The sequence below is a fragment of the Alnus glutinosa genome, chromosome 1 (assembly GCF_958979055.1).
Source record: "Alnus glutinosa chromosome 1, dhAlnGlut1.1, whole genome shotgun sequence".
NCBI lineage: Eukaryota > Viridiplantae > Streptophyta > Magnoliopsida > Fagales > Betulaceae > Alnus > Alnus glutinosa.
Window position 1 is genome coordinate 7,581,533 of NC_084886.1, and position 15,427 is coordinate 7,596,959.

The 15,427-nt window shown below is 34.3% G+C and overlaps 2 protein-coding genes across 2 annotated transcripts; both read right to left on the reverse strand.

The window, feature by feature from the left end:
• Positions 1 to 2,342: 2,342 nt before the first annotated feature.
• Positions 2,343 to 3,628, reverse strand: LOC133858451 (cytosolic sulfotransferase 5-like). The gene has a single exon (XM_062293923.1). The coding sequence runs from the start codon at positions 3,548 to 3,550 to the stop codon at positions 2,540 to 2,542; it is 1,011 nt and encodes a 336-aa protein (XP_062149907.1). The 5' UTR covers positions 3,551 to 3,628; the 3' UTR covers positions 2,343 to 2,539.
• Positions 3,629 to 7,099: 3,471 nt separating this feature from the next.
• On the reverse strand, positions 7,100 to 8,403 carry LOC133869860 (cytosolic sulfotransferase 5-like). Its single transcript, XM_062306960.1, has one exon. The coding sequence runs from the start codon at positions 8,351 to 8,353 to the stop codon at positions 7,346 to 7,348; it is 1,008 nt and encodes a 335-aa protein (XP_062162944.1). The 5' UTR covers positions 8,354 to 8,403; the 3' UTR covers positions 7,100 to 7,345.
• Between the last annotated feature and the right edge of the window lie 7,024 nt (positions 8,404 to 15,427).

Consider the following 15,427-nt stretch of genomic DNA (forward strand, 5'->3'; position numbering starts at 1 on the left):
TTAAAAATTTGCTAAGCTTCCTAATTATCTCCCGCGCCACAAGTGTCAAATTATTAATTTTTAACTTAATTTTTGTGCAAAATTATGTATAGAAGGAAAAAATAAATTCAATTTAACTATACTCCCACTTGTTAAAATAGTCTAGGCATAATCCAATATATATATATATATATATATATATATATATATATATATATATATATATATAGTCTACATTCGCATATATAAAACTAACAAAGGTTTCCATTCTCTAACAAGTTCCTGCAGTGGTGAGGCTGTGGGACTTGTTATAATGATGACTTGAGTTCTACTCCCTATATGCTCATAAAACAACAGGTTTCATTTTTTTAACTAAACCAGGAAGCACCAAATTGGGCTGAGTCGACTAACTCAAATAATATAATTTTTTTTTTCTTTTTAATAAAACTAGTGAAATGGGCCATGCCCATTCTGGTTTTAAAGATACAAAACCTACACAATGCTTCTTGTTTGTGTTTCAATATCACTGTCGCCATAGTCGCACACACAAAACACACTATCACAAACACAGTGCCACACAACCATGGCCGTCACTATTGTAGCCCGTCGCCGGAGGCCACTACACGCTCTTCTTCCAGCAGCAGTACAGTCACCGCTTGCCACGGGTTCCTCTTCTTCCTTTTCCTTTTTTTTTTTTTAAACGCAACACCACCATTTTGTTTTACAGTGCGGCAACAACACGCTACCACATAATGGTGCACCGTCATGACGTTTTGGAAGGGATTTCAGCCCCTTTGAACACACATGACTGAAATTGTAAGGCACGGTGGTGCTCTTGTCATTGCACGACACTTATATGTGCATTGGTGTGGTGGAGCACCGCCATAAATGACAGAAACACAGTAATGTGTAAAACATGAGAATTATAACCTGGCTTTAATACCAATGTTAGAAATAGAATTGTTATGCACATTGGAATAGAGCAAACCTTATATGCACTGCAATCAAATATTGTTCCATGTGATTTTTAATAAGCCTTTTCTTCTTGGTGGTAGAATACATGCACTACCAAAAAGTAATAGAATAATATTCACAATATCCACAGTCTAGATGCATAGTAAAAATTGAAAGTCTTGTATTTTTCTCAGATAAAACTTCACTCAACCCATTTAACATGAGACTATTTATAGAGAACAGTTTGTAGCAGTTTGGAGTAATTATACTGTAGGAAAATTAACTAAAAAATAATCAATTATATTTTACAATAGCCAAACATTTTATCGCCTGGCTTGAATGGTGAGAGGCGTGTCCATGTGGACACCCCTTCATATTCAATAGTATTATTGGAGACAATTTTATATGCTTGCCGACACCGTGAATCATGAAGCATTGTATGATATATCTGTATGAGGAGGGGCTCGTGGGTAATAGAAAACTTGCAACTAACCTAACAAAGAATAAAATAAAACAAAATAAATTACTAAATCAGCGTTTTTCATATTTTATATATTTTATCTTAAATAAAATATAACTGTACGTCTCTATTATTGAAAGATTCGTATGTGATAGGGAAGATAGACTTGCAGGCAAAAGCACGACAAAAAATCTAAAACAACGTGGATAACGGTGCATTTTAATATTGAGAAAAAAAATAAAAATAAAAAAAAGGGCAAATTGATCTAGAGTCACTATATATATATATATATATATATATATGCTTGCTTACTACGTACATGCAGTTAGAAAAGAGCTTTTAGAATTGAAATTGTGCGATTTTGATATTTGTAGCCAATTTATCTCAATTTATTTTACATTACGAGATATTTGCGTCAAATCTATTTGATATATTCTACCTATTTTTATCATTTTTGTGTTGATCTTTCTTATCAAAATTTATAGCGCCAATACTTCAGTCGTATGTCACAGTTCAAAATCCGCCAATTATGCAATGTCACCTTTTGACTACTGGATACCTTTGCATCAGCATCACCTCTGCGACTACTTGTCATTAAGCAAATCTTTTTTTTCCATTTCAAATATGGAGGATCCTCTTCATTTTAGATAAAATGTATAATATTTATTTTATAATTCAATCATAGGTGTGCTAATTAAACGACATAAATATCAAAAAAACAATCTTAATATTATCACATATATGAAATTAAGAGTGGAAAAATCAGAAAAATACAACAAATGGTTTACTCGGAGGCTGATCAGAAGATGTCAACGTACACAATATTGACAATAACAAAGATTCACATAATTATAGGTACGATAATGACAATCCAATTACTTGAATACCTAAAGTCTCAACATAAATATAAATATACATCAAAGACAGAGAGTGAGAAATCAGAGAAGTGATACAAAGAACATTTTATTGAAGGATATTGATCAGATGTCAACATACACGTTGACAATCGAATCATAGAACACAAAGAAACATTTTATTCGGAGGCTAGGCTAAAGCCTGATCATAGCTAGATGCCAATGCATACATTGACAATAACAAAGTGGTTTATTCAATAATAATGCATGGATTGGAAAGAATATTATATGCCTAAAATCTTAACCCAGTACCATGAAACTTCTCTTCAGTAATGCGGTCTAATTTTTTTATCATCTCTGCTGTCAAGTGATTCATCCAGTCTCCAACCTCACCTCGACGAAAAAATACGTTGTTCTCCGCGCCGGTGGACAATTTCCCACTTTTATTCACCTCCAAGTTGCTCAAATTGTCAAAACTACACAACCTTAAGATATTATCCTCAACACCTTGGGCATTTTCTTCTGGGGACAAAGGGCACCCCAAGAACTCAGCTAGTCTCCTCAAATTGGCAGCGGGCTGCTCTTTCATTTCCTCATACTTCAAGAAAAATATCTTTTGAGGGTTTTCTAAGCTTTTCTTCCAATATCCCAAGACATTATCCCAATAAGGACCGAAATCACTCACTCCCCTACAAAACATATCAAAAGCCTCTTCAAGTGAATTGGTGCCCTGACTCGTGTGTCTCAACTTATTCGCAAAGTGCCAAAGTGACACAAAAGTGTCCTTAGGGTTCCTACACAAATACACAACCTTGCAAGCCGAGGAGTCCGCCTCCACAGACGCTGGTAGCAATACAAAAGGTAAATGAGTTGAAAAGAGCCTTGGCGAGGCAATGGAGGTGAGGTCTGGAACCTGGTTTTTAGTGTATAGAGTGATCTCCAAGAAGGGCACGAGATCATGAGGGCTGTTGGTGAGCAGAGGATGGTGTTGTCGAGGGTCCGGATAGCGCACCCGGTTAACCAAGGAGAACAAGATGGCCTTCAGCCAAGTGGTGCCGGCTTTGGGGGTGGAGGCGAGGAGGATATCGGTGTCATGAGCTTGGAAGTGTTTTTGGAATGCGACAACTCCTTTCATGAATCTAGTGGTGATCCAACACCCTTGGTACTGATGGAGGTAACTTTCAATCCAGGCTTTTTCTCTGGGCAGGGAGGATATGTCGACGTCGCTGCTATATTTTTGGGCCAGTTCATCATCTTCTTGCAAGTACTTGGGAAGCGTAGAAGGTAGTTGAACTGATGCCATGTTTGGAAGGTAAGGGTACGTAGTAGGATTTCCTTGGAGTACTCTCACTAAATTCTGTGAGACGCTGATTAGCTCTCTCTATATATAATTATTAGAGTACCGCAGCCAGTTTGTGCTAGAAATCATTTTATAGTTAATTTGTCTATTTTATAATCCTTCACCATGTATTATTGTGTAGGTATAATTCTCATTTGTTTTTTTTTTGTTTTTTTGTTTGTCCTTATAAAATTGAGAAATGATATATTTATTTATTTACAAGTCTAACAAATTTTTTTTCTTTCAAACATATAATATTGAATCTGTACGTTTTTCTATATATATGTCTTAAATATCCAATGATTAATTTTAAAAAAAAATATATTATTGGAGTTGTATAAGAGTTGTACAAAAGTTATAAACGTATAAATTACCTCGTGAATTATGACTGGTTTATATGGCAAATGATATTTGTATACACACTTATATTTGATGTGAGACTTATGTATATAGAACTCATTTCATATGTATTAGGGGTGTACAAGCGGTTGCGATAGCGGTTATTTGCTCATAACCGCTACCACAACCGGGGCCACCGGTTATGCCTATTTTAACAACCGACCAGTTGCGGTTTTTACTAATCGTTGGTTATCCGGTTATTTTAAATCGGTTATTAACCGGATAATCGGTTTTCTTTTATTATTGTAATTTTTATTTTTATTTTTAATAGAAAAAAACAAATATTTGGTTACTTTCCAACAATTCAAATTTTCAATTTGGCAATTTTCATAACAAATTAACAATATAACATGAATGTAACGGTAGATGAATAAAAAAACAAAAAAAATTATAAATTCAAGTATCCTGCACTTGCAATGCTAAATGCCAATAGCCCAATATGCTATCCTCAATTCCTCACTAACACAAGTCACAAATCACAAGAAAAAATATATACTAATATATATATATATATAAAATAATAAAAACCGGTTGCGGTTACCTGGTTATTAACCGGTTTTTCATAGAGTAATAACTGGTAATCGCAACCTGGTACCCGGTTACCCGGTTATCCGGTTGCAGTTATTTTCGGTTTCTCAGTTTTTCGATTTCTCCGGTTAACGATTTTTGCCGGTTATGATTGGTTATCGGTTATTTGCGGTTATTAATCGCATTGCTTGTACACCTCTAATATGTATAGATCTTACACTAAATATGAATACATTTACCAAATATATATAAAAATGTGTGTATAAATTATACATCTCGGTTTATATAGTATGGATCGGGATCCGGCTTGCATGCTTTAAATAAATAAATAAATAAAGGAACGGTGTAGATTAAACTTGACAATTTTGAAGCCAACCGACACCGTGGAGGTAAGAAAACGTTAAACCATTAATTCACCCGTCTCTTTTCTTCTGGGCAGCGCAGTACGGGCCGGCATTGATGATCTCCTTCTTGTCAGCTTTTGTCCAAGTGGTATCAGGAGTGGCCGGCCTTGTAGATTTCCTCGGGATAAGATAGAAGATACAGGTTAGCCGTGAGAAAGTGGGAATGAAAACATTTGGCGTTTGGATGTCGATCGACTTATTACAGATCTGCAAATGGATCGACAGAGCTGCAGATGATTAACTTAAATGTAGGCACTCACACAAAATGAACCTAATTTCACCTTAAGTGTGGTACACCCGCCGCCTGTTCTGGAACTTTCAGTTCAATTAATTGAAGCAAGAATGATTGTTTAATTAATAAATACCATAGTACAGTAAAATTGGTGTTTATGGTTTCTGATTAGTAATAGTTTGTTCAATGATTAGTAATACTTAAAAGTAGGCACGTGTTCTCTAACGTTGTCTCATTAACCAATCAACAAAAAGTTAAATAATTCCTAGCGACTATTAGCCATGTTTTTAATGACACAATTCTCAAATTTGAAGATTCCAATGGATGAAAGAAGACAGTGGTGAGTGGGAGTCCTGACCCCTGAGTCCGCAACGAGGACGTGGCCACTGGCTAATAATAATGGAGACCCCACCTTGCTGGTTCACGCTTCAAGGTTATAAATTCTTTATACTTTTTTATATATATATATATATATATATAAAATCATTGTTAACCTCTAACCACCATTCTTCATCCAAAAAAAAAAAACCTCTAACTACCGTTCTAACGAGAATGGTTTTTCAAGGCCATATCTTAACCACTTCAACAACAATTAATTAATACATAAATTAATCATAGTTAATTATATTGAAATCAGTCAGCGGTCAAATGGGCCAAGAAATCTTTTATGGCCCGTTTAGATGTGCAATTTTTTTAAAAAAAATTGGAAACATCGATAGAATTTGTTTCTTAAAATTATATTTGAATGGTTTAGAAATCGTGGAACAAGATTAAAAAAAAGTTTGTAGTAATTTGGAGTAGTTATACCGTAAGAAAAATAACTAAAAAATAATCAGTTATATTTTACAATAGTCAGACATTGTATTGCCTGCTTGAATGGTGAGATGCACGTCCACGTGGACGCCCCTTCGTATTCAATAGTATTATTGGAGACAATTTTATATGCTCGCCGACGCCGTCAATCACGAAGCATTGTATGATATATCTATATGAGGAGGGGCTCGTGGGTAATAGAAAACTTGCACCTAACCTAACAAAAAAAATAAAATAAAATAAAACAAAATAAATTACAAACTTCTCTCCATTTTACAATTAAGTTGTGATTTATGACTGGTCAACGTTTTTCATATTTTATATATTTTATCTTAAATAAAATATAACTGTCTCTATTATTGAAGGATTCGTATGTGATAGGGAAGATAGACAAGCAGGCAAAAGCACCACAAAAAATCTAAAACAACGTGGATAACGGTGCATTTTAATATTGACAAAAATAAAAAAATAAAAAATAAAAAATAAAAAATGGGCAAATTGATCTAGATTCACTATATATATATATATATATATATATGCTTGCTTACTACATGCAGGTAGAAAAGAGCTTTTAGAATTGAAATTGTGCGATTTTGATATTTGTAGCCAATTTATCTCAATTTATTGTACATTACGTGATATTTGCTTCAATTCTACTTGATTCTACCTATTCTTATCATTTTTGCATTGATTTTTCTTATCAAAATATTATAGCGCCATTAATTCGGTATTTTGACAGTTCAAAATCCGCCAATTATCCAATGTCATCCTTTGACTTCCGAATACCCTGCATCACCTCTGCGACTACTTGTCATTAAGCAAATCTTTTTTTCCAGTTCAAATATGGAGGATCCTCTTCATTTTAGATGAAATGTATAATATTTATTTTATAATTCAATCATAGATGTGCTAAACGACATAAATATCAACAAAACAATCTTAATATTATCACATATATGAAATTAAGAGTGGAAAAATCAGAAAAATACAACAAATGGTTTACTCGGAGGCTGATCAGAAGATGTCAACGTACACATTGACAACAACAAAGATTCACATAATTATAGGTATGATAATGGCAATCCAATTACTTGAATACCTAAAGTCTCAACATAAATATACATCAAAGACAAAGAGTGAGAAATCAGAGAATTAATACAAAGAACATTTTATTGAAGGATATTGATCAGATGTCAACATACACGTTGACAATCGGATCATAGAACACAAAGAAACATTTTATTCGGCGGCTAGGCTAAAGCCTGATCATAGCTAGATGCCAATGCATGCACACATTGACAATAACAAAGTGGTTCATACAATAATAATATTGCATGGATTGGAAATGAAAATGATGATGCAACCGGAATTTATATTATATGCCTAAAATCTTAACCCAGTACCATGAAACTTTTCTTCAGTAATGCAGTCTAATTTTTCCATCATCTCTGTTGTCAAGTGATTCATCCAGTCTCCAACCTCACCTCGACGAAAATATGCATTTTTGTCCACGCCGGAGGGCAATTTCCCACTTTTATTCACCTCCAAGTTGCTCAAATTGTCAAAACTACACAACCTTAAGATATTATCGTCAACACCTTGGGCATTTTCTTCTGGGGACAAAGGGCACCCCAAGAACTCACCTAGTCTCATCAAATTGGCAGCTGGCTGCTCTTTCATTTCCTCATACTTCAAGAAAAGTATCTTTTTAGGGTTTTCTAAGCTTTTCTTCCAATATCCCAAAACATGGTCCCAATAAGGCCCGTAATCACTCACTCCCCTACAAAACATATCAAAAGCCTCTTCAAGTGAATTGGTGCCCTGACTCGTGTGTCTCGACTTGTTCGCGAAGTGCCAAAGTGACACAAAAGTGTCCTTAGGGTTCCTACACAAATACACGACCTTGCTAGTCGAGGAGTCAGCATTCACAGACGCTGGTAGCAACACAAAAGGTAAATGAGCTGAAAAGAGCCTCGGCGAGGCAAAGGAGGTGAGGTCTGGAACCTGGGTTTCATTGTATAGATCGATATCCAAGAAGGGCACGAGAGCATGAGGGTTGTTGGTGAGCAGAGGGTGGTGTTGTCGAGGGTCCGGATAGCGCACCCGGTTAACCAAGGAGAACAAGATGGCCTTCAGCCAAGTGGTGCCGGCTTTCGGGGTGGAGACGAGGAGGATATCGGAGTCATGAGCTTGAAAGTGTTTTTGGAATGGGACAACTCCTTTCATGAATCTAGTGGCGATCCAACACCCTTGGTACTGATGGAGGTAACCTGGATGCCAGCCTTTTTCTCTGGGCAGGGAGGTTATGTCGACGTCGCTACAATATTCTTGGGTCAGTTCATCTTCTTGCAAGTACTTTGGAGGAGTAGAAGGTCGCTGAACTGAAGGCATTGTAGTATTGGAGTAATCTCACTTATTTTGTGATCGATAATGATCATGGAGCTGTTTGGTAACCAATCCAAACCGTTTCAATTTCCATTTCACTTCTCCCAAAAAAATCAAATAAAAAACATTCCAACTTTTTTACACTTTTTACATCACATCAATAATTTTTTATTACTATTCAAATAAAAAAACTCACTACAAAACAAAACTTTTTCACTTTTCTATAAAACATTCTCAAATTCTATATCACATCAATCATTTATTACTACTATTCAAATAAAACATCCCATTTTCCACAACTTACCAAACAGGTCCCATGTATCATATATATATATATATATATATATATATATATATATATATATATATATATATATTATGATCCTCGAATCTCGATTCCTCGAATCTCGATTACCCTCAAGTAGCCCCAACCCAGTTTATATTATATTATTGGGACTTGATTGGTGTAATATATCCCTACAATAATAGTTTCATGTAGGGACTGTTGTCCATTTATTAGGTGGGTGTAGTGTAAATAACATTTTTCTATATTATTTGTATATCTATGCAATCTCTCTCTCATTACTCTGACTATCTTTAAAAGGCCCCATCACAGCAAGTATGACGACTCACTGGCCAATGGATTGGGACATGACAAAAAGCTGTCTCTTAAATAATCAAAAAGATCTGATAATGAGAAGGACCCATCAAATCACACTGAGTGACAGCAAGTGCTCCATGTAAGATATTGTCTTTATATATGACTTATATGTCATATATACGGTGTTTATTATATTTATTATAAATATAATATACGGTATTACGGTTAGATAATTTAATTAATTAAATTATCGTAATGGAATCGTTTTAATTGATTTAAAATCAATTAATAATATTGTTTCCTTGATGGGAGGAACAATACGGTATTTGCCATATTTGAGAGTCCCTGACCTACCCTATAAATTAATAGCCTGTGTACACCATCAGTACGGCAATTCAGTCATAGGCATAGGTTAGAAGATCCCTCAAATAATATTTTCTTATTCTTCAGATGGATCGTGTAAACGCTTGAGCAAATATGGCTAGAGATAAGCCTAAATCTTGTCTTATTTGTTTTCCGCTGTGCATGTTAGTTTAAGTAATATGTTGAATTATTTCTAACATGTGGTATCAGAGCAAACTTCTATGCTATTTTGTTCAGCATTAAGTTTTGTCTTTAATTCTTGATTTGTTTGGATGCTGTTGAATCGAGTATTTTCTGTAATCATATTTTGCCCACCGAAAGTGTTTCAAAATTTTCTAGAGTAAAAGAATATTTTGGCACTTCACATATTCTGGTTTTGAAGGTGCATTATTGTTTGTCATAAACAATATTTTGGCTTTTTGTACCAAAAGAAACGCATTATTTCGAAATTTTTGGGCTGTGACATTTACTGTTTTTTTTGTGAAATTTACAATTTTGCCCCTGTATGCTCAAGAAACCCATCAGTGAGAAAGAGACCGCCGGGTGAATCATCTCCTCCACACCGGCCATTCCAGAACCACCCGCTGGCGTTGAGTGTCATCTCCCCATCACGGACGCCATAAGGAGACGCGTTGGCCGCTGGGCACAGCAGCGTCATTGCCCAGTGAAGGGAGGCCGCTTCTCGCACCTCAACCCGTCACTGCGATGGGCGGCCAGTAGGCCCTTCACGGGTCGCCTGGCACTTGGGTGAACGGCGACCCTTGTGGGTCGCTGTGGCATGCTGAACGGCGGCCCCCGTGGCCGCCACATGAAGAAGCAGTGGGGGCAAGGCACCGGCGTATAAGGAAAGTGAAAGGGGAGGCAGGGTGGTGGCGCAGCTAGGCTGCTGCCCGTGACCTCCCCGTGACAGCAACGGCAGCTCTTACGAGCCGCCTGGGTTCTGGGCAACCGGCGACCCCTATGGGTCGTCGTGGCCTGCTGAGCGGCGGCCTCCCGTGGCCGCAGCATAAGGATACACGGCAGGAAGGAGGAAGGGTGGCGGCGCAGGGTTCTTATTTTTCCGGGTCATAAAGCGGGTTAATGGGTTAGGGTTTGTTTGATTTCGGGTCTTGGGGTTTTTCGGGTTGGGGCTTAATTTTCGGGCCTGGGCCATCGGGTAGTGTAACGTCCCCAAACCGCTAAGGGTTAGGTTCGTCCATTTTCATACACCAAACTGTAAAGATTCGTAAGGTCTGCCAACAACCTAGCTAATATGCTGAATTTAATAACAAAATAATAAAGATTTTAAAACTCAGAGCTTTAATAAATGTGGAAACAGTTATTTCGAAATGAACAATTATGTTTGATTCAATAATTGAAAATCTAAAGTAAAACTAAATTTATTGTGCAAGTGCACTTATTAAGGTAACTGAGATGCAATGTCCTAATGCTAGCCTAGATCCCATCCCGGCCGCCTAGGTCTCTCTGCTAATAACCTGAAAACAAAAACAAAATAAGGGGTGAGCGAAAAATGTTCAGCAAGGTAACCCTCAACCATAAAACAGTTGAGTTAACTTCATTTTCTTTAAAACAATTATTAAAAGATATTTGAAATCTAAATTTCTAGAACACAAATCAAAATTCGGCATTTTACTTAACACATAAAATATTGGTTGATAAATAAATTCCTCATATGTAGGGCCCATGTACACTATTATGCCCTGTGTACTAGGGTTGCGCGGTCTACTGCGACCTCAGGCAGGTAAACTGTGGCCACAGGCCCTGCCCCGTCAGCTAATTAATTGAAGTGCACTTAGCATGACATAGGGATGGATGCGCTTTCTCTAAGTCCTTGAGCGGTTGCGCTTCCATCCAAGCAACGGTACCGAACTTAAACTCTGCAAATCTCTGTGAATATATCTATGGCCAAAATAATAGTCTCCTCCATACACGTACCTCATTTATAAAAATCTCATTCTCACAAATTATTCTTATTCCTTTAATAACTCTTGAGGCAACGTGTGGGAGGGTTTTTACTATCTTTTTCTCATAAATTTCAAAAAGCTGTAACTTCCCATCTCGGGAACCAACTACACAATTTACAAATAATTAAAAATCCTTCATAAACAAAGCTTCTCTTAAAAATTATAATATCAAGAATAACATTTATACCGTCAACTTTCATTTCAAAACTATTTTTAAAACAGTCCTTTCGGTATCAATATATTTTGAAATATAGAACAAAAACAATTAATTGCAAATAGGCTTAAAAAGAAAGGATAAAGTAATATGACATAAAACAATTTGAAAAGGGGTAGAGGATCCCTTACTTCTCTGATTGCAATAAGTCGCTGGACTAACTCAACTGCTAACTAGTCACCTGTTACAGGTTTAAATAAATCAATACCTTGTGCTAGCCACTAAACTACACACTAACACCACTAGGATTTGTCTTGCTAACCTACTGAGAATGGATTCCTTAGGTACATTTAACAACATTACTCGAACCATATTTAAATCATTAAATGAGTACTAATTCATTTTCTTTTACTTATATATAAAAAAAATGCAGTTCAATAAAAGGCAATTGTCATAAGAAATATTCTCTATTATAGTCATAAAATTTGATAAATTCATGTATCACCAAGCCTTACATCTATTCAAAATAATTTATTAAAAAGGCCCCATTACTTTTAAAGCAATTAACAAGGACTTTTTTTTTAAAAAAAAAAAAAAAACACTTGAATAAAAACAAAAAACGTATTTATTTTTCTGTGGGGCAGAATTAAAATAACTAAAATCAAATACAGTTGTGCCAAGGAGGTTTATTATAAGGTCATTAGGGTAGAGGAATAGAGGGAGAAAAAAATAATTGGAGTAATTTAGGACCTATACTGACAATAAGAGGATAGAAAGAAAAGCAACCAAATCAATAATATATATATATATATATATATTTCTGGAATAGCGTTTTGTGTTTGAGTACCCGACTTGACAACAAAAGAACAAAGAAACTTGATAGGTCATGAACGTTTTACCCAGGGGCTGTCTTCTCAGTGAATTGAAGTAGAAAATATATATATATATAATAAAGATTAAGATGTTAGGCGTATAAAGTAATATTTCTTGTGAAAAAAAAAAGTAAGAGACAAGGACAAAGGTGGTATGGTCCCACCATGTCTCCTAGCAAAGAAAGAGAAGAGAGGAGATAAAACAAATAATGAGAAAGGGAAGAGCTGTACGTTTTCATATTCAAGAAGAAAGATTAAAAGTTCTACTTTATTGTTCTTTTGACATGAAATAGAATAAAACACATAAAAAATATATAAAAAACAATTAGATGAAAGGCAATAGCACAAAATAAAATAAATCGCTTAGCATGTCAGTACATGCTATGATTCTACAGACAAAGGAAGAACTAAAGAAGAAGAGAGTTTTTCTTTAGATTTTCAATTATTGAATCAAACATAATTGTTCATTTCGAAATAACTGTTTCCGCATTTATTAAAGCTCTGAGTTTTAAAATCTTTATTATTTTGTTATTTAATTTATTTAATTCAGCATATTAGCTAGGTTATCTGACAGACCTTACGAATCTTTGCAGTTTGGTGTATAAAAATGGACGAACCTAACCCTTAGCGGTTTGGGGGTATTACATAAACTTAACTTTAAATAACTTGTTCAATAATAATTAAACTTATCAAATTCTAACGAAGTTGAAAATATAGGTTAAATTTGATATGACACACAATTAATACTCAAGTTAAGCAGATGATTTGTTACAAATTAATGACAAATATCATGGTCAAGCTTATGTTTGAGTTATCTCCTAATATTTTAATCAATGCCCAGTCGCTTAATCATTGAGACACATTTGTCCTTAATTATATTTTGCCTACTTAATTTGGATATCGATCTTTTCCAAATAGTTTCGCCTATCCAAAGAAGCTCTATTTAATTTGGATATCTTTTGCTAAGTAATTAATACTAAGACGCCAAATTATTGTGCCAAAATAATATGGAGAAGTAACACTTCCCGCCTATTTTATCACACTAACTTCATACTGTTGAATAATATAATGCTACTCTTCATACTTAGTAATTACACTAAATTCACACCAACTAACATGACATGATGTGTTTTAAGTTGTTAACATTTTTTTTTTTTTTAAAAAAAAAAATAGACAAGGATTTTCTCAATTTCATTTCATTGTCAAGATTTAAAGCTGGTACATTTAATGGTTTATGTACATGATGTTATATTATTTAAATTTTTTAAAAGAGATGTGAACATTAATATTATGTCAACCGTTAAAAATATCAATTTTAAATCATGATCGTAGAATAAATATTTTATTCATTTTATCTTGTATATTTCACTTAAATCACTTTAGGCGGATTGATATAAAGTAAATGTAATAAATAAGCATAATTGGAGACAATTTTATATGGACGGTGTGAATCATGAAGTATTATATGATATATCTGTATGAGGAGGGGCTCGTGGGTAATAGAAAACATGCAACTAACCTAACAAACAATAAAATAAATCACAAACTTCTCTTCATTTTACAATTATGTTGTGATTTATGACTGTTCAACGTTTCGCATATATATTTTATAATTTATTAACTGTCTCTATTTGAAAGATTCGTATTTGATAGGGAAGATAGGCATGTAGTCAAAAGCACCACCAAAAATCTAAAACAACGTGGATAAGGGTGCATTTTAATATTGACCCAAAAAAAAAAAAAGAAAAAAAAAGGGCAAACAGGGACAGAGCCAGCCGTCGTTGGTATGGGAAGGGACCAATTTTTTTTTATTTTTTTTTATTTTTTTTTTAATCATTGTATTAAAATAGGGAGATCAAATTATAAATGAAAAATATTTTATATTTAAATATTAAGTTAATATATAAAACATTAAATTTTTATAAAAATGGAAAAACCCAAAATATCCCTCAAAGCATAAAGAATAACGTGTCAGTGTTGGACTCAAAGATTGCTCACACACATGTACTCTATCAGCTTAATTTCCCTTCTTTTTTCTCTTCTTCAAATTGAAGTTTCCATATCTTTAAGAAAAAGTGGAGAGGATCCTTATGAGTTCTCTCTCTCTCTCTCTCTCTCTCTCTCTCTCTCTCTCGTGTTTTTCTGCATATGGCGTTTCATGGAGGCCCTCGTTTTGATCACTCCAACCACCCCTACTTTTTTCTTGACGTTTCTCCTCGCTATATTTCTTTACTTTATTTTTAGTTTTTTGCAACAGGGATGTAAAGGATTCACCAAAAGCTTCTAGCCGCCCCCCTAAGAAAAAAATTCAAAGGAGTTGGAAGGGGGGGGGCATGGCCCCTACGTACCGGCCACCCCCAGCTCCGTCACTAAGGGCAAATTGATCTAGATTATATATATATATAGAAATGCTTGATAATAGACTCAAATCTCATTTATATCTCATCATTATTTATATGAACTAATAATGTAAGAGATAGTAAAAAGAGTGTAGTGGCACTCCGATTTTTTTAACAACATTATTAATTAATGCAAACAAAAGTAAGAAGAAAGTATATAACCAAACATTTCTCATATATATATATATATATATATATATATATATATATATATATATATATATATATATGCTTTTAGAATTGGCATTTTATGTGCTATTATGATATTTGTAGTTAATTTATCTCAATTTATTCAATTTATTGTACATTGTGCAATATTTGCTTCAATTCTACTTGATTCTACATATTCTTATCAGTTTTGTGTTGATCTTTGTTATCAAATATTATAGCGCCAATACTTCAGTACGTAATAATTCAAAATCCGCCGATTATCCAGCATTACCTTTTTACTACCGGATATCTCTGCATCACCTCTACGACTACTTATAATTAATATTTCATTTGTTTCGATATAAAATGATTTTCGCCGTAAAATAATTTTAAGAAAATTATTTTTTAAAAAGATATTTTTCGCCAAAAACATTTTTCGGTGTTTAGTGCGTACGAAAAATCACAAATATTTTTTATATTTTTATTCAATTATATTAGCCTATAAAAATCAATTTTTATTCAAAATATATAAATATTGATGTAAAATAATATAAAAATCATCGAAAACGAGATTCCG